Source organism: Pomacea canaliculata, linkage group LG6, assembly GCF_003073045.1.
Source record: "Pomacea canaliculata isolate SZHN2017 linkage group LG6, ASM307304v1, whole genome shotgun sequence".
NCBI classification, from domain to species: Eukaryota; Metazoa; Mollusca; class Gastropoda; order Architaenioglossa; family Ampullariidae; genus Pomacea; species Pomacea canaliculata.
This window is the reverse complement of record NC_037595.1, coordinates 29,231,955-29,258,126: the sequence shown is the minus strand read 5'-3', so window position 1 is coordinate 29,258,126 and position 26,172 is coordinate 29,231,955. Positions and strand designations below refer to the sequence as shown.

Sequence of the window (26,172 nt, the reverse complement as noted above, 5' to 3'; positions counted from 1 at the left end):
AACATTCCATAAATTATTTTCTTCTTAAATCCTGTATCATGACCATAAAGTTTAATCTGGCAACACCTACCACCATTTTAATCACGGTATTTATTTTTTTATAGATCCAGCTTGCAGAAATTACAGGTGTACAAGCACCAATTGTTGGATTTAAATAAAGCACATCAATAGTTTTTGCAAAGTATTTAAATTTCACATCTGTAAAGTTATGGAGAAAGGATGCAACTTTCTGTCTATGATCACAACTACTCCATCCGCCCTCCTTATTCATGCCAATGTCAGACCAAGACACTTCCCTATTAAAAGAAAAGATGTAAATACATGTACAACTGTTTTAAACAAAAGAATATTATATCACACAGGAGAATATTTCTCACAATTCTTATTTGCCTAGTCACCAGATTGTTTACATACAAAGCATTGAAGGAAAACTCGCGGTTTTATCAGTTTATTTACAACAGGTCCTCTGAGAACAATTTTAAGAAAATTATTAAACTTTTTTCTATGAATGGTGATGTCAGATATTGAATTGTGCCTAATGTGAAATAACTATTTAAGATTTGTCACAACAGATGCTTTTTTTCTCAAAAGACATGTATCAATCATGTGGCTGTTTTAAACAACAAAAAATTTACAACATTCTATACCCTATAAATTAAATGAAATGCTAATAATTAAGCAATTAAAATGACTGTTCAGATATACACTACTTAAAATCAATATAAAATCATTTGAAAAATACTGAACTTGAAGGATGTCAAGATTGAATAGTGCCTTTTCCATCTATTTCAAACTTATGAAAGTGCCAAACAATTGACCCATAAAGACTTTTTGGAAAAAACATTTCTCAGAAGAATATACATGGTCTCTGGCATGTCTCATGTAAACAGTTACTAACCACATCCACAGCATTGCACAATTATCAACCATATTTCAACTACTCAATGCACACATTTATACCAATAATGTCTACAAATTGAATTGGAAAGGAGAGGCAGTATCCTGTCTTCTGTTTGGTATGAAATCAACATGTGAACAGGAAAGTCCAATCCAGAGGAACACATGCAGAAAGCTGTGAAAATTTACTACAGTCATATATCTGGAGATATTCTGTTTATCCACGGTCTCATCACAATCCAAAGCTGCGAATGGAAAGATAAAATTTGTTAATAAACTGAACATAAAATCTGAAAATCATCAAATGCCTAGGAACAAATAAACTCTTCAACTAATGTTGCATAAAGAAAGAGTAGGTAAAGCTTTTATCCACTCATGAATGAAATTATGTATGTAATGAATATATGCAGTCAACGGTGGTCACAGTAAAGTACATGTAATAGTAATGGTGATAGTGTTGGTGGTTAGGTCAGTGTGAGGATGTTCATATCTTGATGATAACAGCAATGTGATCATGGAGAACAATGATGTGGAGGAGTGAATGCTTTCCACAAGCAGGAAATAGCACCATTTATCATCATCATCATCATCATCATCATCATCATTTATAAGGCATTTTAAATGATGTTCATCTTCCTAAAATGGACTTAAATAATTATTGTAAACAGCATAATATATTCTTAGAACAGCACCATTACCTTCACATGAGTCATTACTGATTGGGTGGATACCACTGTTGTTGGTGCTGCATCTGTTGCCCATAGCTATAGCCTGCAAAGCTCTGAGCATAGTTGAAGTTATAACCTTGTTGTTGGTTACCCATGCGGTTTGCATGAGCATGCAGAGATATAGCTTGCTGCTGCATCAGTCTATTTCTGGGGATAAGTTCAAGGAATTACCACATGTACCCAATAACACACGATTCTTTATCTAACTTACACAATTATACATACACTGAACATTGTCACTCCACCTAAGCAATCTACCCCACCTTCTGAATGTAAACATATATCTTATATTACACATTGAATGATGTATTAACTAACATGCAACACTATTTATACATTTGTGCATCCTCTTCAACAATCAAATTGGCATTCGCATACTCATTAATTTTCACTCAAGTTCTAAGTCAGCAATAGATATGCAATTCTATAATTTTACTAAATGAACCATTTTAGAATAGAGCTGCACCCTTAAAACTGAAACAGGAAATCTCTATACTCTGAAAACTTTGTAAGATCTGTGGGTGGATAGCTTTATTATATATATTGATAAGGCTGTGTCAGACAATCTACCCAATGAAATTAGGCACTCAAGGTCCCTTTAGGGCTAGAATTTTTGGAAATGTTTTGAAAAGTCATGATTAGCCTCAACCCTACTAACCTCTTAACTTGCTTATATACTCCAGCATTTTTAGTAGTGCTTTGTTTTAAAAAAGTTGATTTTAACCATTTCTGTGAGTGTGTGACAGGTTAAAGGCTCTTTTTACACTAAAGCTTTGAGAAAACATTATTTCAAAGTCTAGACAGCTGCTTACCTCCTGTCATCAATGGAGTGAGGCTGCATATTGGATGGTGCAAAAGCTGTCATATTGCTAAATGACTGACTGAGGGGCCCTGCTGGTCCGTTGAAAGGAATACTATCATGACCAGTATTACCATCACTGGCTGTACCCTTCTTGGAATCTGGGTATCTATGATGATTGTGACCAGGATAGGATGTGTGTGAAGATAAATGTGGGGAAGAAGTATCGTGACCTCTTCTGCTGTCTTCACCACCATGGTAAGATCTTGACCTTTGATAGTCTGGTGTGGTACGTGAGCCTGAATAATTTCGTGATGGCGAAGAAGGTGCTAAAATCTGATGAGAGTGTACAGGATAAGCACTGCCAGCAGGTGCAGAAGTTATTCCCCCACCCTGTGACGAACCTGTACGTCCCTTCAAGCGAAGATGTTGACCAAACAGTTTTGTACCATCCATCACCTGAATGGCGTATGGGACAGATTCTGCATGTTTAAACTCAACAAAGGCAAACTTTCTTAAACTTCCGTCCTTCTCTTTTGGTCGAGACACTTTATCCAATGGTCCTGCCTGCAAATTCGAATCAATGATTTAATGGAATCAACTTTATTTCCATTCTACCACAATATCCCTCTTGCCAAATAGAGCAGGAAATCTTAATAATAATAATGATGATTTATATAGCGCCTTTCCAAAGATTTGTTCATAGCGCTTTAAATCATACATACACTACATCACTAACAATCATGCACCCATATTAGTATATAACTGACACGCTCACTTCTACAGCATACGTTGTCCTATTCATTCACAAAGTAAATTACAGACACGTTATACACGCTCATTGTATAGTTTCTTCTTTTACTTTCAGCCAGAGCTATTTACAGATATTACATAGTTATATCTGAAAAATGTTTTGTCATAACTGCAACATCATCTGTTGAAGAATACCGCGTTAATTTTTTTATTTTATTCAAGTTAGTGGTAGTCTATAGAGGTATACTTTCGCTTTTTTATGGATACCCTTTTTGTAAGACCCTTTGTACCCTTTTTGCTGTAAGACACTTCGATTTTTATGTCTATGAAACAATGCAAGTTGCGTAAAAATCAACATTGTACCTGAAGGAAAAGTTCGTAAAGTAAATCTTCTGTGACTTCGTCTACAAGTCCACCAACCCACAGGACATTATCTTCCGCCATTTTGTGAAGCTAGCTCAACATATCCTGCGTTTTGATTGATTTAACGATACGATAAAAATGAGAACTCACTCAAAAGCCATCTTGGCAAATTTAATGATTGATGAAAATGAAGACATTTACACGCTATTTCTTCGCTAGTAAATGTTCAGAATGAGAGAGAACTTGTAAGAAGTTCGTATTTCAATTCGTTGAGTCTAGCATTTTGTTTCATGTGCATTAAAAATTCTTTCCATCGGCTCGTATGTTGATTGATGTGAAATGCAAGACACCATGGACGTGTATTTAGGTTCGTGCAAGACACATTGAACATCGACATTTTAAATGCTCATGGCGGCCGAAGGTCTGTCTTTTGGCCACTCCTTTTGAGGGACGAATGTTTGTGTTTTACGTCTGACAAATAAAGCGTAATACGCCCATTGAACCGAAAATATAATAATTAAGAAAGTTAAATATTTGAGACCAATAATCACAACAGAAAGTACAAAACTATAGGTCGTCAAATCTTAATCAACAATGCAGTAGTGTCACCGCTGTATACAGCCCTAAGGTCAGTGTTGTTGTCCCTGAACTCAGCTGCACTGTTTCCTATGAATTAGCGTGGAACTTCTTCCGACTTAAATTAGAAAGTCAGAAAGGTGAGGCTGGCATGTGGTCCCATCCATTGTAGATCTAGTAAAATATACATAACGCAAGTTACAGTGAAAGGGGCAGAAGCCAAATATCTGATTTTTCATGCTTGCTTATTGTAAAATAAGACTGATGAGAATAACGGCAGAATGCCCACACCGTGTACCAAAAATTATATAAGAAATGTGACCTCTACTGCAACTACATAAAATTAAATCAGACTGACTGTGTGTGTTCGAGGTGTGGGGAGAGATGATAAATCCTCACATTTTGTCTTGTAAACAAATTTGGATGGAGGATTATAAGCAGACATTACCCAAACAAAGACAGTACTCATGCTAGTCATGAATGCAGGAGAGTGAATAAAACTGGCAGCTATATTCCACTCTCCAATCAGGAAAACAAGCCTTTTGAGTGCAAAGGTATACAATATATAAGAAGAATGACTGTGTATCAGGCCTGCAGGATCTCACACACTAGGCTGTTTAGTAAAACAGCTTAATAGTATCATACAATGACCACCTTAGGGCAAGACTGATCTTGAGATCTACCTTTTTCTTGAGTACCTTTAGCAGTTGGTTTTCTCCCTCCCACTTTTGTTTTTATAATATTTTGACCTTTATCTCAAGTTTCTCCCAAATAAACTTTGCGCTGCATAATTTAATCATCTGTCAATTTTTTTGAACAAAACAATGCATTACAGTTTTTAACATTTTGTTTATTCTGTCATTGCTATCAGGAGTGGATAAAAATCTGCCACAGCACGATTATACTTTTATGAAACAGTCAATAGAAGTATTTTGTGTAATCAGGGCAAATATATTTCTATATTTATGTTTTCTTATATATTACATGAAACAAAAAAGGTAATACATCATAGCATCACATTTATTTCATCACTATGTGAAGTATGTAAAGCATTTGTTGAACTCATCAATGATGGCCTTTATCATGAGGACTCAACTTTAAGTCATCAGTATAAAACTACATTGTAACAACAGAAATCTCTTGTTAAACTTATTAAAACAAGTCACTGAAATCCTTTCTTGGTGATACGGTTTGCAGCAGTTCTAAATTACAAGCAAGCAGTCCAAATACCCATACTGTGAGTACTGAATCTATGGACTGAACAACTTAAACAGCAATGTTATTAAGAATTTGGCAGACACAATTTAAAACAAAAAATGAAATAACAGATCAAAATGCAAAATCTTGCAGCATAAATAACTAGTCGATGTAGAGAAGCAGAGCATGCTTATAAAATAGCATCTACTGTTGATAAACAAGTGAACTGGAGAATTACACAACAGCACTAAAACCCTTCTTGACATACTTATCTTAAACACGAAATGCAAAAAGTTGGGTACAAACTACTAACCATGGCAAAATAAGCTACCTTGTACATATCCCTGAACACAGCTGTGCAGTAATCTCTTGACATTGTAGTCCATCTGTTGCTGGCTCTCAAATTACAAGATAAACTTTGTAGAAATAGCTGCCACAGATATCAAATGACTTTGATCCATTGTCTCTGTCCTTATTTCTTTTTACTAGCTTTGAGCAAATATTTTAAATAGCAAAAACTTCTTACAGGTTTCCAACACTACAGTGTGATCCAAAACTTGTGAAGAGTTTCTAGTTTCCATTGTAAGTCTTCATCTTCTAGAAATAAGTGATCCAAAATTGTACACTAGTACAAACAAAAAGATTATAGTTTTAATCTCTAAAATCAAATATTATAAAATGAGCCATCCCCTGCCAATACCTAAAAAATCCCCATCAACTGTTCTTTAATGGATAATCTTTGGTAACAATTCTGCAAGCAGCCTGTTATGATGCAGAAGACCATGTCCCATCTACATGAAAAAGCCTGGACTGGAAAATGATAGAATAAAAATAACCAGGAGCATCAATCCTCTTTGTAAAGCTTAAAAGAACTAGGAAAGAGCAGGCATAACACATTATTTCCCAAACATACCTAACGACTTTCTTCAATTTGTAAATTATACCATATAAAACATTCAATTAAATTAACTGCAAATAAAAAAATAACAAATTACATTTTCGTTATCCTTTAGAAATTTTTGGGCCGCTCTATAAGCACGTGTTGTTTAGTTAACAGAAACCATGTTCATATAAAAATGCAATAATTGACCTTAGGGTCAATGACTTTTTATCTCTTACAATAAGTCTTAATGCTTCCTATACAGTTCACATATGTGAATGCGAATGTCTTCATAGCTACGTCTCATTGATACGTCCATTTAATGAGTTAAATAACTATCTCAATACCTACAATAACTGAAAGTGATTTTTCTAGAGGTGTACATGCATGCACAAACTCTTGCATTTATGGTCCCCTTATCTCTCATGCCCACTATTGTTCACCCACTGACATGAAAAAGCATGTAAATCCAACATTTCATTTGATTTCTTTCCGGGTTTGGGGCAACAGAGGAGCAAGGAATGTTATGGTGAAGGGGTTGTCTACTATGTTTTTTGAATGGCTTGTCTTTTTTACCTCAAAATAACGCCATCATTCTCCATTTTTTAAAAAACCAAATTCTTTCAAATTTTGATCAATTTTTGACACTTTTCCATGTGTATTACATGTCAAATTTTGTTACAAAAATACCTCTTTGTCTTACCCATGACCAAAACTTGTGATATATTTTTAAACATTTTAGCAGCATGCAGTTTAGTAAATCATCAAGTACAACAGTGTTCTGCTCTTAAAATGTGCTAAGAACTTGCTAAAAATTACCCTATTTTTTAAAATTTCGGAATGTTTTTAACAAGTACAATTCTTTTATCCATGCAGAAAATGCTCTGGAACTCTTCAGCCTAACAAAAAAAGAAAAGTGATAACAAATGAACTCCGCTTCTTCTCTCACCTCTCCACATCCTGACAAAAGATAGATTGTGTGCTTTCATATTCAAACATTTATTAGAAAATTCAAAATTTTACTTTCCTTTTATTAAAGATGTCAAGCCCTTCTCTTTACACACATTCTTTACAACTGCATGGCAGTTCTAGAAAATAACACTCTATGGTAAACATTATTTTCATGGCATATGGCTGCCATCTTTGACAAAGGCACAACAACAAAAGATCAAAGATCTTTACAGAAAAATTGACTCTCACTAAGAAGTAAAAATTAAAAACAATTTTTTTTAATAATTTGCAAAGGAAATTTAAAAGCTTTGGCAAGATACAAAACAATACCATTACTTGCCTGCACTGTCAAATATGCTAGTATTTGCAAGTATCTGCACATGTTCATTGTTCTGCAAGTTCTTGGCTTTAAATGGAACCTATTTTGTCCACTTATAAGGTTAGCCTTTCACCATAACTTGATATCTTAGTGCTTTTTCATACTGTACTTTATTGAACTATAATCTCTGATTTGAGCCAAGCTCATTGTGCTTCTCAAAATTTAATAGATCCTCAAAACTATTGACAACTCTAAGCACATTCACTTTCTGAAACCCATCGGGATGCATGTCCATGCACACAGGCACATGTGCCAGCATGTACATGTGTGTATAGGTCACATTTCTGCAGCATTCACATAGTATGTGAATCAATAACCATTTGCCATGTGCATCAGATCGTTATTTTGTGTGTGTGTGTGCTAATTCTATTTCCTGTTAAGCATATGGAGGGAAACAACAAGAGAGCAAGTAGTGTGACATGGGCTACATAGTAATGAATAAACATCAATAAAGAAAATATACATAATTTTTAATCGTTTAATGCACCAGTCATGACTACAAGGATAGCAGAACAAGTATCTATGTATTATGTCAGGGAAAAGATTATAACAGTAAATAGCATCAAATCACATGTGCACAGATTTATCAGCAACACCATTCAAGTTTTTTTCGTTGGACTGTGGTGCATGCACACATTTTTTAATGTATACACGAAGCCTCAACATAACATGTTCTCCCCATTAGATATTGTTTTACTGAATCAATATGCTGAAATGATTTTAAGCGCCAAAATATTATAAATTAAATACGTACAAAAAAGAGCCAACAGAGATGTAGTTGAACACATAATCATCTTTTATCTCTATACACTGTTGAAATTCTGATTCTGGCCATGCAAAACAAGAAGGGCATTCCTGCATCACTACTACTACTGCTGGATGTACCATTAAAGCCAATTAATCTTGTGTTGAATGCTGTTAATGTGAATAATTGTTAACACCCCTGTCCTGGGGATGCAAAGACACAACTACTTGGAAAAAAGTCATCACTGATATCACATTTTGAAGTGCCAAACCCTGAGTTGATTCAACAGATGCTTAATTGATAAGGTGCTGCAAAAAGCAGTAAATGTAATTACAGCTCATTAAGTGGATTAGCATTTTCTGTCTTAAATAATATACTGGCAGACAATAAAATATATATCTCAGCAAGCCGAAACTGTACCAAACAAAAGTAGAACCTGTGTGTGTCACAAATATCAGCAACACACAATGCATCTATTTTTTTTAAAAAAGGAACCAGAGACTACTTTAAAAACAAAAAAAACCCCAAATAAGTCAAAGTAACACCAAACAATTGAAACAAAAGCCAAAAGACTATAAAAGGTCACAAATATATGCAGATGTAAACATCGATTTTCTCAAGTGACTGAGGAATAGTCTTGTTTGCAAATATTATTAGAACTTTATTCTAAAACAATTTCAAAACACATTTGAACTTACCTCTTTCTATAACTATGTTTCCTAACAGTATTTCAAAAGCATGTATAAAAGCTGCACCTCAGGTGTGCATGTACTAAAACTTTCTTTCATACATAGGCCTCAGTAACATTTTGCTAGAAACTTTCTGGCAAGAAATAGAGATCAACATAATTAACATCTAGTATATCCTCTCATAAAACAAAAGGTAGGCTTGTGCTTTGAGTACTGTTTCTTCAGTGACTTCATTTATTCTGCTGTCTGAAATATGGTACCAGCGACCTGGAGGCACAAGTGCTTCATTGGGAGCTTCATCAGCTGCTGCAGTATCATCTTCTGAGGCACAAATGCCATTCATCACCTGTTCAGCATTTCTGAAATCAAGAAAGCCAAATAATAAAGACTGCTTTAGTCCCAGTTCCTAGCACTCCTGTTTGTGCAAATTATCATTTTAATTTTGGATGGAAGCCAAGAGGTGTGGGCAAGAATAGTAAAGGAAGATATATAAACATGTAACTGTTTACAGTTTAGATTACATTGTTTAATCAGGAAAAATACCCATATTCACTTAATTAATACACTAAACTCTGAAACAAAGAGTCCATGGTGAGAGTTATTGGTAGAACTTTTCAAGAGCCACTGGACACTTTGCTATCTTACCTGTTTGTTAAACTAATCCCTGAACATGTCAAATCTATATTATGGTGTTCAAGTTTAAACGAGCAGAAAGCAGATGAGTTACTTTACTGAAATCTTGTCTGTCCACACTCCTGTCCGAAACCTTCGCTCCTCATCAGACTCGCACATTCTATCTCTCCCTCCCACAGACAGTTACATACGGACAAAAGAGTTCTCCCTCTCTGCTGCAAAACTCTCTTCCACATGACCAGAAGGCTACATTCAAACACTCTCTGAAAACATATCTTTCCACAAGATACTATCCTGAATTACTATTCTTAAATATCTGGAAATACTGTCATTCATGCTAACCATCATGTAATCTTACCTTGTTTATATCCTTCATACTTTCATCCATTGCTTTACTCTAATACCTCATCTTTATGCTGTTCAGTGTCCCTATACATACCTCCCTGTCCACAGGCTATCTTTCATTTATCATTATTGGTCAGCACAGAGAATGTGATCTATCTTAATTGTGATGCTGTGCATTTAAGATCACATTATTATTATTGTGCTGTACTGACCTTTGAATAATATCATGGTGACCAGACAAACATGGGCGAAGAAAGCTTGAAAGAGGATCTAAACTAGGTCGAACTTTGACGTAGGCTGTATAGTGACCACCAGAAAGGCGCCCGCTGTGTTCTACAACTCCATACAGTGAATAAAGGATCTTCCTTTGGTTAGCTCTTACCCCCTGTAGAAACAGTGGATGCAGACATAATAAATGTTAGAAACTGCATACAAAACTGCTGGCAGGGAAACTGATTTATGATGCATGTGGAACTACAAATCATGAACCTGTACTTGGAATTAGTGTGTATTGCCTACAAACTATAATAAAACTAATTAATAATTAATAAAACTTAATTAAAAATAATTAATAAAATTAATTATAATAAAACTTATACTAGGACTATTTTTAATTATTGTTGACATTGTCAGCATATCTAGCATCAAATAGTGAAATAAAAAGGAAAGGATGATTGCATAAAATAGAATTTTGCATTACAAGATCAGATAAACAACAACATTAAAAAAAGTAAAAACCGACAAAGCAAAAATGGTGAGTTTAAGTCTCTCAGAAATAATTTAAATTCACAATTTAGATGAACCCCCTTATTTCTTATGGGAGATTTCTGATCATTATTTGCAAGCACATGAAAGAGACAGCCAATCGATGCTACATGCTTCATAATTGTCTTCCTTCCTCAGCACTGCTTACAACAGCTAAAAAAGCTAAGAAGCAATAATAAAACACTGAATTAATACTCACCTGACAGAGAGAACTACAGTATGGTGCCAAGTCAAGAACAGCAGGAAAATCCACATGACGATTTACTTTTCTGGAGGTGTAGCCCACCTGTAAATTTAAAATAATAGAAGAAAATTTTTCCTAAAGTAGAACTAATTTTGGTAAAGTTAGAAATGTATATCAAGCGCCTTGTCCTAATGGCCCATCAACACAGCATTAATCATGGTCCACACTACTATAAAATAAACAAAAAAGCTGACTTTTTCTAGCACAAACTTCATTCATTCAGTCCACACACTGACACCACAAGCATATTTTGGAACTTTAAAGGAAATCCGTAAGCACAACTTATTAAGCTAAGTCTGCTCAAATGGTGACAGTCAAATCAGTAGGGTAAGTTATTCTCCAAGCACGTGTCAATTTCCAGCTCATACAGAAAAGGAACAAGGACATTCAATCTTATTTAAAAAAAACAAATCGCTTCAAAAATTTAGCATAACCGATTTTCAGCAAATATTTTTTTTTTTACTTTTGCCTGACTTTTGATAAATACTGATTTTCCTGGCGACTGGAAATAAATTTTTAAAATATACTGACTTTTCACGTTTTTCCTGACCCATACAGATGCTGATGAATGTTTCACGTTTACACAATGGTACTAGCTCTGTCCCTGTTAGACTTGTTAAAGCATCAAGCAACTTCTAGACCAAGAGCACCACCCTGAGTAACAGGGTCAGAGCAAATCTTTTCTGGGGAAGGTAGTGTCCTTGGCAATTAAAACAATCATGCTATGTTGACTGGGTTGAATAGGACAAAGGCATTTAGCATACATTTCTAACCAAACTAAAATGTTACATTTGTGTAGTCGTTTTACCATAACAAAATATTTTCATCAATGCTTCCTTATCTTATAGATAAAAAGTCCATTCACAAGGAAAACTACAAACAAAAAGAACCCCAAACCTGTTCAAATCGTTTCAGATGGAGGGTCAGAACAGCTGGAGGGGTCATAATCAAATACTGCTTGCTGGCATTTGATAAAATCATTTCAGGCAGGTGTTTCTCTAGAAAGCCAGAAGCATAAGAAAATATGTTTAACACTTGCAAATCTCTAAAATTTTCCATCCCTTCTTTCTAAAGCACATGTATCATACATGGACTTAATTGTAATTTTTTTTAAAAAGCGCATGGATGTAAACATTCTCCCCACATTAGGTTTGTTTAAACTATTCAAATAGGTGTGGTATGTAATGGACATAATTACTATCAGAACCCAAATTGCTCATTATCTGGCTTATATTTCGTTCATTCTAATACTCAAGTGGAGATGAAATGCACTTGTGCACACATACCAGCAAGCAAAACTCTCCTTCCTATCCCTCTGCCCTCACCTTTGTTAGACGAAGTTTTGAGCCTGGTAAGAGAGCAGCTCTTGCAGCCAACTTTATTTGAGCCTGTCAAAAGTTCAGCAGCTGTAAACTGATGAAGACAAGACATGACAGAGCACTCCATGGAGCTGGGCTGGTAGCGTGGGGCTTTGGTGGTCTGGACTTTGCATCGTGTTTCGTGATATAGCTCCTTCGGTGGTTTGGGTGTAACATTATTCAAAGTCATCTTTCTTTCTGCTGATGGGCAATCATGACTTCCATCACCACCACCCTCACCAACCATGCCTTCTCCTGACTCAACCACAAGCTTTTCTTCAAGCTCTTTCTCTAATCCTGTCACATTAGGTCCTTTGAGAACCTTTAACTCTGCACAAAAACTCACTTCAGATTTACCTCCAATAGATTCAGAATTCTCAGCAGGTTCTAGGGAGCCCAAGACAGATATATCCCGTGCATCAGGTGCTGAGGATGGCATCATCCCAATGTTGTCACCAACAGAATGATCTAGAGAGCTTAGTTCACTACTACCACCTTGTGAAGATAATTTAGCATCTTTCTCAGTTTGCGTCCTTTTGAAGTTACTGTCATCAATCTCAGTAGGATCAATAGCACATTTCTTAAATTTGTTTCCATCCTTGATGAATGTATTATAGGTGTCACAAGGTTCTTTGGAATAAGAAGGCAATATATGGTTCTCTTTAAACATGTTGACATTGCCTTTGATTGGCAGTTCGTAAATGCCAGAATCATTGAAGTTGATGGTCTGATTGTTTGTGTTACAAGATATATTGTCACAGTGATTGGAGTGAGAAGGATTGTACCGAGAAGTCTCACATTCAATGTTATCTTCTACATCAGCATCTGTACACCAAAAAATAAAGGAATTAAGAGGCGAAGTATCTCTTTCTGCAAACAAATTCATTCACTCTTTTATTTATGCTGCAAAGAAGAAATCATTGCCATACAAACCCTAACCCCAAATGTTTCTTATTAATAAAATAAAGATACAGCCTACAAAAGGTACAAAGAAGTGCCAAACAATCCCTTCTATCACATTTCACGAGATGGCATGAAATTTAAACAGGATCCTACATAAAGAAAAAAGATAAAGAAACATGACAAAGACACACAAAGTCAAAAACTGTACTGCCACAGAAATAAATGGATGTGTTTATGTCTTATCACGATTACTACGATGGGAGAGCCTGAAAATGTAAGAGACATCTAAGTGTTTAAATAATGTCATTGCTTAAGCCCTCTGCATCCTGATGTTTAATGTTTGTTGAAGAACCAGAAAAGAATATTGTCTGCAACAAATGTAAACATTTAAAACAACTCATTTAGCCTTTAACATATTAACTGTTGCTCATTATTAAGTCCCCAGTCTACTTTTAAGTTGACATCAGAACCAAAATGGCCCAACTGAAGGGGGCTGCCCAAAACGGGGTCTGGTGGTGAGGTGCTGCTGTGGCCCTGTGCTCCTCAAAGGAGCAACAAGGAATAAATTAAACTATTTCTAAGTTACGAATTTCGCTCTCTCTCTTTGTATAGTTTAAAGAAGAGGAAGGTAGGAGGTTGTATAAAGGTAGCAAATTCTAAATATTTACTGACTGATCCATATAAGTCATGTTTATCATTATATAACTACTTATTTGAGCAACAAAACTGTTACATCACATAAACTCTCCAAACACCTTAAAAAAATGTCTTTATATAAAAACTTATTTAAAAAAAATTCATACCCGACTGGTCTTCGCCTGTGCTACTCCCCTCTTCATCATTCTCCGCACTTTGTTCTGTTACAGTCTCTTGTTTTTCTTTATCATCAGTAGCTTCCTCTATTGCATGTTCATCTCCATGCTCACCAAAACCATCTTCTTTATCGTCATCGCTACATCTTTTGCCATCGTCACCATTTTTCTGCTGACTGAAGCTTTTTGCTACTGGTTTTCTGTCCTTTCTCTGCCAAGTAAAATATGCATAATTTGAAGACTGCATTCAGCTTATGATAATCGACATACTATTTTTACATCTTCTGCCTCACCACAAATGCTAGGAGCAAGACAGTTTTTTAAGTCCAAGGCAGACAAAATACGAACAGCACCTCTACTGACTATTGAGTCTAAACCCCCCATGCCCATGACGTCATATTCAACAAATTTTACTAAAAAACGATGTAAATAAAGAGGGATGAAATCCATTTAGCTAGATAAATCACATTTGAAAAGAATTGCATGATTTAGCATGGAAATAGAAACAAGTTAATCTGAAGATTTTAATTTTGATGTCCATTTCTCCTCAAAACAATGGCACAGCAATTTTCCATTATTATGAAGCATATTTCTGACACTAAATCATCATTAAGTCACACTTATTCATCTCTACATGGTGCATGGCCGATACTAAATATTGCAGTGATCATCAATTGACTGTATGTTCCTACCAAATTTTCTGATTTTCTTTGGATTTATAAGAAAGTGTTATTTCATGATAGAAGGACGTAGAAATGGTTCATCTTATACTTTGATATTTAGTTGAAAAAGTGATTGATCTTGCTGTCATTTTTTTTTTTTTTGCTTTTTTGAAAATTCTTTAAATCTGTGTGCACCTGGAGATCAGAATCACAAGTCAAGGCCCAGACTTAGGGTGTTAAAGGGAAAGACAGATGAGTAAACACCTGCTTAAAGTTAAAAAAGACCTCAAATGCAGCTTTTACTTCTGTGTTTATCATATGGGAAACATTGTTCAAGAAGTATTTTAAAGAATACACACTCAAAAACTCTCAGACTTTTGTGACATGCACTTAAAAAGCCTTTAATATGTTAGCTGACCATACATTTTTTTGAAATACCCAAACTCTCCCTCTCCCCAGCACATGCACATAACTAAACACTCTTTCAACTTGGGATGAGGGATGGCTGGCATACCCTGGCTTCTTTCTTGGCCTGGCGACGGTTTTTACGTTCCTGGTACTTGGTAGGTTTGTTTGGGTTAGCAGCATATCTATTAACACCAAATGACACAGCCGCTTCCTCCTGTGCATCTGCTTCGGCATTTGCTGTCACAGACATGCTGTCTTTGCGTTTACCCCCAAACCCCTGGTTGGGTCGCTGAGGCTTTGGAAACACAACATGCTAGGTAATTTACATCTAATATATTGCATGGTTTCTTCTTGGACTCTTACTGTACAACCTAATTGTGTGTAGCATTCCTGCTAATCATTTAAATTCTTCAACTAAAATGGGACACTAACCCCCGCCTCCCCAACCCAAAACAAACAGGATGCCACTGCACAAGAGAGGAAAACTGTCTCCACTGCTTCCTAACATAAATATCATTAAGCATTAATATATAACCCTTGGCAGAAAACTTACAAATAGAAATTTCGCATAATTCTTGCATGCATTTATGCAACTGGCTAGGCTAATGTACTACTGGAAGTATTCATAGCTGACTTCATGGGAAATAAAATGATTACCTAACAGATCAGTTTAAATTGCCTACCTTCTCTTCAGTGACTGGTAAAGATAAATCTAGGAAGGGCTCAAAAATCTGTGAAATCTGCAAAGTAGTGTTTTGTAAAATCACTGCTCATAGTCACAAGAGAACATAAAATAACAAGTGTGATTTTGTGCCAAAGAATCTAACTGAAATGCATAGCAATATTTTTAAGAATATCTTTTTTTTTAAACACATCTTCTGCTAAATAATAGACCATCAAAGAGAAAAGGCATCAGATTCTTCCATGTTTTGGAGATATTTTAAAGATTTATTAAATATGCATGTAGCATAACTCACTTGGCTGCATTCTTCACATGTGATGGTACTAACTAGCCTACCCCCAAATAAACTGTCCAAAAATGTAAATTTCACTTGTCGCCCATATTCTGCAACAACAAATTTCATAAACTTCAATTATATTGCATTATTATCTGGCTAATGGTTGCTATTTCCATAAGCCATATATATTTTTTTGCGACAGATCTTGATCAAATTTCTGAAGATTTTGTCTCAGCTGGTCACATTCTATCCTTTTAACTCTGTGTACAAGGTATTCAAAAGCACATTATTTTAAAAATAATTTACACGAAGTAAGAAATTTCAGGAATGTCAAGATAAAACTTTTTTAAGAACCAGGTGCATTGATTTGTTTTTGTTAACTACCAGAAAATGCCTTTACTGTAAATGTGAAGCCTGTTTAAAGAGACAATGGCAAAATATATTTATCAAAACTTCTGTACCTTTTACTTTCATTTTGGTTTCCTCGTCAACCTTCTTAGGGTTGGTATTCTCTGCTAGCTTGAAGAATTTCAAAATACCACATTGTACTCTCTGTCAAGAAAAAAAAAAAGGTTTAACAAAACCATCTAAAATCCATGAAAAGTTTGTAATTTTAACAATCAGCTTTTTTCTTCAATGATATAGTTGCAGTAATCAAGGCTAGAAAGAACAAATACACAGACAAAAGTGCTGATAGCCCGCATACAGAGAAAGTTATGGATGCCGGTCATTATAGGCAGGCTGACAGAGAGCTGTAACTTGCTTATCGAGGGTCGTGCATATAGTGACAATCCCAGATTCCTGACAGATGACGTAAAGGTGATGTTGGTTTTGACCAACTTGATGTGATTGGACAGACTGATGAGCGAATGTTCATTTCTTCATCTAGAGTACAGGAGAACTTTTGTCTTATTATCATTTACTTTAAGTTTGTTTTTTATCATCCACTCCTTCATCTCACTAATATTGGCTTTTATAGTGTTAGTAGCAGAGTGACACTCAGACTGAAAGTGACACAGCTAATGACATATCACTTCCAGTCATACCATCCATCTTCAGCAGGCACAATCAGTAGATGGCCATCTGCATTAACAGTGCTAACAAAAGGCATGTTTTAAACTAATTCTGGTGTTGTGGAGCTCAACAATCTGAATCCATCTATTTAGCTTAATGATGTTTGCATTCACAGGTGTCAACTGTACAAAAAGAGTAAAAGGCTTCGTATCATTGAAACCAGGATAAAAAAAATCTGTATGTCAAGATACTTTTCCTTTGCTTATTACTGATTTTTTAAAAAAAATCAATAATTACTGACTAGTGACTATTAACAGGCATATTTTACCTTACCTTTATTTCCTCACTTCGAATAACATCTAAGAGGTACCTAAGCAACTCGTGACTATCTTGTTGCTGGAAACCTTTAAATCTTGGAGCCCTGTAACAAGCATCACAAAAAGATTAAAGGATCATTACAGACAAGTTAAAAATTGAGGTTAAGTTAAAAACAATCATATAACAGCAAATAAATTGTCATGTGACCAAAAGTTTGTCTTTAATAATATAAGCAATAAATGTATGTATTATATGAGTAAACTTCTCTTCAGAGAGATGTACAGAAACAGCGTTCCTTCTTCACAGTATGCTTAACTTAATCCAACATTTCTAATAGATACACCAGATTGTATGATGAAAAAACAGGAATTATTTAGTAGTATCTAAGATAACAATATCAATATCCTCACTTACTTTTTGCATACTTGACTGAACAAAACACTTGGATTGACTGTTGCTTGTGCACTACCGTTGTTCATTTCTTGCACAAAAGTTAGCATTGACTGTGTCAGGGGGCCTGCCTCAGATGGTACAATGTCTATGGGTGGCTAAAACATTCAACAATTTACTTAATGGTATCACAAGATCATTTATATTTTTCAAGAAAGCAGAGACAAAAAAAAATTAAGAGTTCACAAACTTTAAATATATCCTTACAGTAATGACAATCAAAAAACACCCTTCATCCTCCTCTCCCCACAAAAAACAAAATCGAAGATTATAACCATAAAAAATCTAGGGAGTGTAAAACACCTTACCAAATCCTTCATTTTTTCTTTTCCTTCATCTTCTCCATCTCCATCTATGCTGATGCTGTGGTCAAAGTCACCATGTTCTTGATGACCAGATATGGTTAAAGTGCGACCATTTTTACAAGTGGTTATTAGTAGTGCTTCAAGACTATGGGTCTGGCAGAGATTCTGAGTCAAACAACACACAATCAAGGTCTATGAGTCCATTTCATTATTTAAATAGAAACTTCAATCAATGTACAATGTCAAAGTAAAATTATGTCGCATAAAAAAAGAGAAAACCCTCTGTGTTATTTAACATAACACAAAAATGTGTATGTGTGTGCACAAACGCTTACACATACATTATACTGTTGGCGAATGTGTTAACAAAATATTAAATAGATAAATTTTTTTTTAAAAAAGGAGTCTTCTCGATAAAGACAAAAAAAAAAAGGCAGATTAAAAAAGCAAGCTTCCTTTTGAAGTGTGGATCAAAATGGCTGGAACAATATCTGAGAAAACTATAAATGATTTGAATATTTGAATTTCATAAAAGTTTTGTGTCAGATAAGTGTCAAAAGGAAAATGACACTAAATATAACTTACCTGCATAACTGCATTAAAGAAGCAAGTGTTGCCAAGGTTGTTTAAACCCTGTGAGAAGCAGAGTAAAAGGTAACCTTATTACAAAGCAGAGCCCTTACCCAGAATTTATATATTGTATGCTGAAACCTAGATGCAGCAAATAAATTAGCCTATAAGAGACGTGTTATTCATGTGTAACAACAGGTATTCTTAACTGATTATTCCTGGCTAATCTTTATAGATTTTACTAGATCTTAAAAAAGTTAAAAACATTTGCCCCAAACATCCAAATGCAACAGAAACGTAAAAATTGAATTTTGAAGAATTTTTCTGAGGTACAAAATACTATTACTCTCAGTAGCTCAGAGAACAATAAAATAAGAATTAACAAAAACATCACACATGAAAGAGCGTAGACAGCTTTTCTGTCTCCCAAAATTATTATTTTCAGGCAAAAATTAACAAGATATAAAAAATAGGTAATGTTAGCATACAAAGGTGGTTTACAGTAATGAGTAAAATTTATTAATTGTTATTTTATAGACTATCTCTCTTTATATACAAGTAGGCATATTTCTATTTCTATCATTATTATGAAATTGCAAGTCCCTTAAAATCTGTTTAGCAAATAAGTGGCTCTACCCTTTCAGACAACTTCATAACATATAATTATATTTGTAGGCTCTTTACCTTGACTTTGTGGCAAGCAATAGGAACAGTTTTGGTTCCAACCTGTGCCTTGTCAAGTCGTAGCTGGGAAGATGATGTGGTTTGATCTGTAGGTGACATATCTGACTGACTAGTTTGCTGTGTTCCTCTGAGACCTGAACAAAAAAATCTATATTACATTTTATTACATGATCCCATAATTTCTTAACATGGCTAACATAAAGGCATTTCAATACATTCATGGTACTCCAAAAAAAAAATAAAAATCAGTTCAAAAGGACTAAAGTTAAAGTTTATTCTGAAAGCCAAGCCAACAACTTGACAGTTAGACCCGATACCCACGAGCCTTCTTCTTGAGTGCTTAGTTATTTTACTTCCATCCATTACAAGCATTGTAAATGTCAGCTTGTCACTAGTTGTTTTCCCATCTTTTTTTAAAAATGCCCTGGTGATGCCACTTCTTAAGAAATCTACACTTGAAATCTACTCGTCAGCCCCGAGTTATCATGTTTCATGGTTACAACACATCTTCCATTTACTGTAAGCCTTATTTCGACTTAAGTGGTTTTGCGTCGTAAACGTCATAATGCAAACTTCGTGTTTGGTGGGCACCAAACATTATTAAACATATTTTATATGTGCTTTTTGATAATTACTGTGTTAGGACAAGATAAGTACTTACAGTATGTTATTTACTAACAGTATGTATGCATGTTCCGACTTCCAGCGAAAATCGGTTTACCATGCGACGTAGGAACGGAATAACTTTGTAAGTCGAGGACCGCCTGTACTTAAATTAAAGTCACCACCAACATATTATCTGCCTTGACAGTGGTGATGTTTCTGCCTTAACTCAACTGGACCTGTCTGCTGCATTCGACACCATCAACCACTCTCTGCTCCTTCAAAGACTACACACCCTCTACGTGATTTCTGGACCTGCACTAGCATGGTTCAACTCCTATCTCACTGATGAAGCAGACTGTGTTTATTGATAATCAAACATCTTGCCCTGCTCCCCTTTCTTGTGGCATCCCTCAAAACTCAGTACTCAGCCCAGTTCTGTTTATTCTGTAAATGAAGCCATTTTCATCTTGCATCCAGTCTCACAACGTTTCTCATCAATCATATGCTGATGATACGCAGCTGTACTGCTCCACTTCACCGGGTGAGTCTCACTCTGCTACCAGCACCATAGAAGTCAGTATTAATGAAGTCAAAGACTGGATGGTGTCAAACAAACTTAAGTCTATGAGGTCATTATAGAAGTCTTGCTAATGCTGAAGATGCTTGTCTATCAGGATGTGACAGCTGAAAATCTGCTGATAACTGTTCTGAAGTATGCCTGTTCTGCTAGCAGTTCCTCGGCAGTAGTGATGTAGAGTGAATCTATATTACTGTCACCATGACTTTGCTTGCTTAGGTGATTAAGCTTATTGTTCTATAATTTTGGCACTGTTTGCTGTTTCCTCTTCTTCTTTTGAAAGGCTCTCACTAGTGATTGCTTCCAATCTTTGGGCCATTCTTTGCATTCCCAGAATCTTTGGCCCATATTACTGAGCTATGCTATACACTGGTATTTGTTACGAGCAGAACGCTTTAATAACTGAAGCACTTGAGAAGATAGAAATATAAAAACTTAGCACTCTTAGCAAAAACAGTATGTAAGTCTTACCTGCCATATGAGACACTTCTGTGGAAGGCAAGCCGAACTGCTTGCGGAGAAAATTTACACATTCTTGTATTCTCTTGCTCGACTCTACTGGTATGTTGTTATCACAATTGTAGCACCTATAGCAAGAAGGAAAAAAAAAGCCTTCACATATTAAAGTGTGACAGTTGCAGATTCAACGCTAGAACTTTATCTGCATTTCAATGCTTTAATACACTGTATCGCGAATAACTGCAAAAGTATGTTGTCACCATGGTGGGAAGTGAGCTTATATCATGTCTGTTATAGAAGACATTAGCAATAAGTTTAAAGGAGGCTGAAGTTTATTAACAGCCAATAGTAATTATTCCTATCCCACTTCTTTAATTTTTTTCTTTTTTACAGTGGGTTTTCATAAATACAAGATGGTCTGATAAAAGATACTTTAAGTCTGAGCTAGTACCACAAAAGTGATTGTGGAAGGAACTTTGCAAACAGAAAATAAAATAGGCAAATGATTAATATAATTACTTGTAATTTAACACTAAGTTAAAAAATTTAATGATAATATCGAGGCCTCTTACCAAGCTGCCCAGGTGGCTAGATTAACAACAATCGAGTGATCTCCAGAATGAGGTGTTTGGAAGTGCTTTAGTGCATGTTTTTCTCGTGAATTACGATCACAACCCTGAGCAAAAAAGGGTAATATGTAACTGTCATAAAGACACTTGACTAAATAGTTTTAAGTAAATAAGATGGTATGCAAAGCAGTCTTATTAGGAACACCCTACCAGAGGTCAAACACACAAGTCTTAAGCAGTCTAAAAAATCTGTTACTCTGATATTCTGTTGTGCGACATCTTGTTTCAGCATAAAGACAATGATTATCCTGAGTGATTATGGTAGTACAATTCTTCCCTTCTTATCTAATTTAGGTCTGACATGAATTTGATCCATGATAATTCACAAGAAATCACAGACATTCAAAATCTGATATTATTTCACAAATACTGTCATTAAGAGTTATCAGAAAGAATGTAGTTATTAATTTACCTGATGGCCACATTGCAAACAGACCCAGATTGTTGGCTCTATTTCTGAATCCTCTGCAACAGAAGCAGCTGCTCCCTCCAAAGGAAGTCCAAACAGATCCTTTGCTCCAGATTTTGAGGCTTCAGCAGAGCAGTTCTAATGCAGCCACAATGCACATTTACATTGAATTAGAACTTTTCTCACATACCCTTGCAATATCTAAAAAAAAAATTGGTTGCAATTTTTAACAAAAGAAGAACAAATGTATAATACAGCAAGTTTACATCACACCTTTTCCAGCACCAAGCTAGGCTTAAAGTGCTTTACATATAACACAAAAGAGCATATCTTTTTAGTATAAGCACCTTTGTAACTGGAAAATGTACAACACACACACATACACAAATGCACACAACATAGCACAAATAAAGAAGGTGGAGAAAACTGGAGTACCCTGAAAAAAACTAGCCCTGTAAACAGGTGTCACCTACAGAGAGAGGTATGTCAGAGCCAAGATTCAAACCAATAACACCCAATTCTCACTGCTGTGGTGAAAAGTGATTTAGGCACTGTTTCACCAACTGCACCCTATATTAGTTATTATTCATAAATTTAAAATGCACACAATTCCTGTGTTGTTGGTTGGTTGCTTTTTTTTGACAACAGATTATTTTCTCACAGAGCAGTAAAAGCCACTAGCTTGATCAGCGAGAAATACACATTTCTGATATGACATTGACTGCTATAAATGAGACATCTGATTCTAAATAAAACTATAACACAAAGAAAGATCTCTTACGGTACATTCTCCTATGGTGCAAGTTGGCTTTTGAATGGCCTTCCGCACAGCTGCAATGTTAACTCCCTTTTGTATATGACTGCACTCTACAAAAAAAGAATTTCCAAAACTGTAGAACTATATGTAATGATCAATTATCACTTACTTACTTATATAGTTTCTACATAACTAACTGAAAAAAGGTTGTTAAAATATCAACTCTGCACAAATGGCTGCAATGCAAAAAGATTCAAAATTTTTTTTGCCACCTCTTACATAAATATGCTATCTTAAACGATAAATCAAAACTAGAAAATAGATCACTTACTGCTGGCATTACTACTAGCTGCTTCATCACTGGATTCCTCTGCTTCATTTTCCTTGCTTTTTCGTATTCGATGTTTTTTGCTTTTTCCCATTGTGTATATCTGTGCCCTGCTTTCCTCTAACACTCTCATTAGATCTATAAAAATCTGACCTAGAAAGAGCACAGATTTTTAGCATTGACAAAAAGAGACTGAAATATTTCTTTATCATGGTCAAACAGTCTTACCCTTAACTTCCATTAGCACACTTGAATTACTAATATGACACTTTCATAATTCAAACTTTCAACACCTCATTCACACAATGAGGACACAGGTACAACATGCTAGCATTCGTTTGCACTGACATGCTCACATAAGTAAATAGGTTCAAAGACATACAGTCAAATCTCCCTACTATGCCACCTACCGGGACCGAGCAAAAGTGGCATAGTAGCGAGAGTGGCATAGTAGAGAGGGTTCGTAAAAACGGCTTTATTTGTTCAAGTTACCCGTCAGTCCAAAGCAGGGGTGGGCAATTAATTTTCCCAAGGGGCTGCATGAGAAATTGGGATGGTTTTAGAGGGCCGGACTAATATAGTTAACTCAGTTTTACCTAATACTGTATGTATAGTATATATATACTGGCGGGCGGGCCGGTCAGAGACAGGAGGCCTTTGCCCAGGTCTGGTCCAAAGCTCTCAAGAATCGTCGGCTTCGCTAGCTGTCTCCTCTCATTCTCCCCCTCACCTCTTCATCCTCCACCCCTCCCAACCACATCCGCGCACCTGCATCCTGTCGCTAGTCGACCCCCTCACACCTTCCCTCTGTCACATGGCTGTCACCCGGCCAGTGACCACCCACATTGCCAGCCTCCACCCTCCCTGTGTGCGTGCTATGTTCCATCCCACCTAACTGCGATGTCCCACACTACCATACAGTATAGTAATCGAGCACTGCGCGGAATTTCACAACTTGTGTCTTTTCACAGTCACCAAAAAAGTGTCATAGTAGCGAGAGTCTGGGGTGGCATAGTAAATTTTTTTTTACATTGAATTTATAGTCGGGACTGAGCAAAAGTGGCATAATACCGAGAGTGGCATAGTAGCGGGGTGGCATAGTAGGGAGATTTGACTGTATATTTATTTACATAGTTTACACATACAGCTACTATATTCTAACCTACCTACCAAAACCTAGCATCTAACTCCATGGGGTAGGGAAAGGGGGTTTGAGTGATGTGAGCCGCTTTCCAGCGGACCAAAACACCTTGCGGCAAAATAGTACTTCTCGCTTACTCCCTGGGGTGGGGAAAGAGGCTGAGTGACATGAGCCGTTTTCCAGCAGACCAAAACACCTTGCAGCAAAATGGTTTTTCTCACTACTCAGGACCAAAGTTCTAGTGCTTTTCCAAGCAGGACTGGTTCCCATGCCGGGAAACAGGTGCCTGCCATTTATACCGGATGGTTTGGGAGCTACATCACCCACTGTTGCTGTTTGTTTCGCACTGCACCGCTTGCAAAGACCAAGCATAGGGTGGAAGGGGATGCGGGGTGGAGGGAACAAGTACTGTCATCGGTACACACTGCCCTATACAAGCGCTCCTGCTACAAAAAGATATAACAGTTATGTACATCTCTATGCTTGTACATAGCTCAACATGACCTGAAAATCTGTTATATATGTGAAATGCATGAAGTTTTTTGTTGTATTTAGTGCCTTTCTTTACCCAAATGCAAATTAACTTTTTAGCAGGCAAAAATGTTGGTTGCAGACATTACACAAGCTTTAGGTGAAATTTTAATTATTTTCTAAGTTAACTTTATTAGGATGCTTACTGACCTTTGCTACTGGACCAATGTCAGCCTATAGCATATTACATATCAAATTGTTATGAAAGAAAAGATAAATAAGCTTAAAACTAAAGAATTTACACAACCACTGCCCAAAAAAGCGATTGTACACGTGCGCTATCTCATGTGTTTAACTCTTAACAGTTTTAGGTATGAAAATGACACCTAAAAAAATGAGAATGTCACACTAGCATCATATTTGACGAAATAAATTCGGCCAGTTGGTTCGCGCATTTAGATTTACTGATATTGTTTTAGCTTTTCCTGAAATTAAGTTTAAAACTTTTCATGTTAAACTGAAGATAGGTGATCGGCTACACACATATAGAAGACCACAAAAGTAATGAACTACATGAATTTGTTTCAAGTTATGCATTTTAATCGGTGGTCCCTCCATGTGATGTTACGACGCTTATAGAACATGAACTAAGTAAAATTCTCAAAAATCTGTGTCCAAGGTAAATTATAAATATATAATAAAAAATTTTAAAGAAATAAAGTATGCTTATATTTTTTTTAACTTTACCTCTTTTGATCTCAGATCAAAACAAAACATCGATGATGCACTTCGAAGACTACTCGTGCTGCTGTCAAACACGAAGCTTCATAGTCGCAAAAATTATTTCAGAACGGACGACAGCAGAAATGACGTCACTTCCGAGTGAGGATTGGAAAATTCGAAGATTGTTGTGATCGCGAGATGGACGTTATTTTGGAATGTCAGTGAAATAACTTGGTTTTATTTGAGAATACATGTTCAGTTCGGCATTTCCTGCTTTAAAAAAAAAAAATGCCCGAACGTTACCATAAATAAAGGAGGATTACAAGTGAGCAAATACGCTAATGACCCAAATTACAACTAGTATACTGGTAATAGAAGAAAATATGTTCTTAAGCCTTAACAGTAAAAGAGGTTTTCTTCACAAGGAAGAACTTGATTTGCTCGATTAAATCGAGGACGTGTATGGGAACTATCGGCAGTGGTAATTAACGGACCACAAGCTCGGGCGCCCCGGGTAGGCTGTAGACTGGACAAAATACCAGCTCACTACATCAAAGAAATAAAAAGATCCATCTTCCGTTTTCTCCGGAATGATGGCAACGATCAAACCAATAAACTGCAAGACCCTTTACCTACACCCCCGACAAGGAGGGATAGGCTTGCTGAACATCCCCTCCAAGATGGA

General features: G+C 35.9%; 2 protein-coding genes across 3 annotated transcripts; both read right to left on the bottom strand.

The window, feature by feature from the left end:
- Window positions 1–71: 71 nt before the first annotated feature.
- LOC112566378 (RNA-binding protein 7-like) lies at window positions 72–3,673 on the bottom strand. Of its 2 annotated transcripts, XM_025242537.1 has the most exons (5): window positions 3,541–3,673; window positions 2,438–2,991; window positions 1,594–1,772; window positions 1,210–1,215; window positions 72–1,144 (listed from the first exon to the last, which is right to left on the bottom strand). In XM_025242537.1, the coding sequence occupies exons 1-3, from the start codon at window positions 3,619–3,621 to the stop codon at window positions 1,610–1,612; spliced, it is 798 nt and encodes a 265-aa protein (XP_025098322.1). In that variant the 5' UTR covers window positions 3,622–3,673; the 3' UTR covers window positions 72–1,144; window positions 1,210–1,215; window positions 1,594–1,609. The 2 variants fall into 2 exon arrangements, with proteins under 2 accessions (XP_025098322.1, XP_025098323.1); XM_025242538.1 differs by lacking the exon at window positions 1,210–1,215 and having other exon boundaries at window positions 72–1,142; window positions 1,596–1,772.
- A 1,272-nt stretch (window positions 3,674–4,945) lies between these two features.
- On the bottom strand, window positions 4,946–25,655 carry LOC112566324 (ubiquitin carboxyl-terminal hydrolase 45-like). Its single transcript, XM_025242435.1, has 21 exons — window positions 25,512–25,655; window positions 23,156–23,305; window positions 22,849–22,934; window positions 22,071–22,205; window positions 21,602–21,705; window positions 21,042–21,157; window positions 19,388–19,521; window positions 18,719–18,766; window positions 18,137–18,298; window positions 17,793–17,926; window positions 17,394–17,481; window positions 16,508–16,598; window positions 16,065–16,153; window positions 15,771–15,827; window positions 15,194–15,382; window positions 14,009–14,228; window positions 12,270–13,127; window positions 11,842–11,942; window positions 10,900–10,986; window positions 10,148–10,320; window positions 4,946–9,316 (listed from the first exon to the last, which is right to left on the bottom strand). Exons 2-21 carry the CDS (start codon window positions 23,283–23,285, stop codon window positions 9,124–9,126), a joined length of 3,195 nt encoding a protein of 1,064 aa, XP_025098220.1. The 5' UTR covers window positions 23,286–23,305; window positions 25,512–25,655; the 3' UTR covers window positions 4,946–9,123.
- Between the last annotated feature and the right edge of the window lie 517 nt (window positions 25,656–26,172).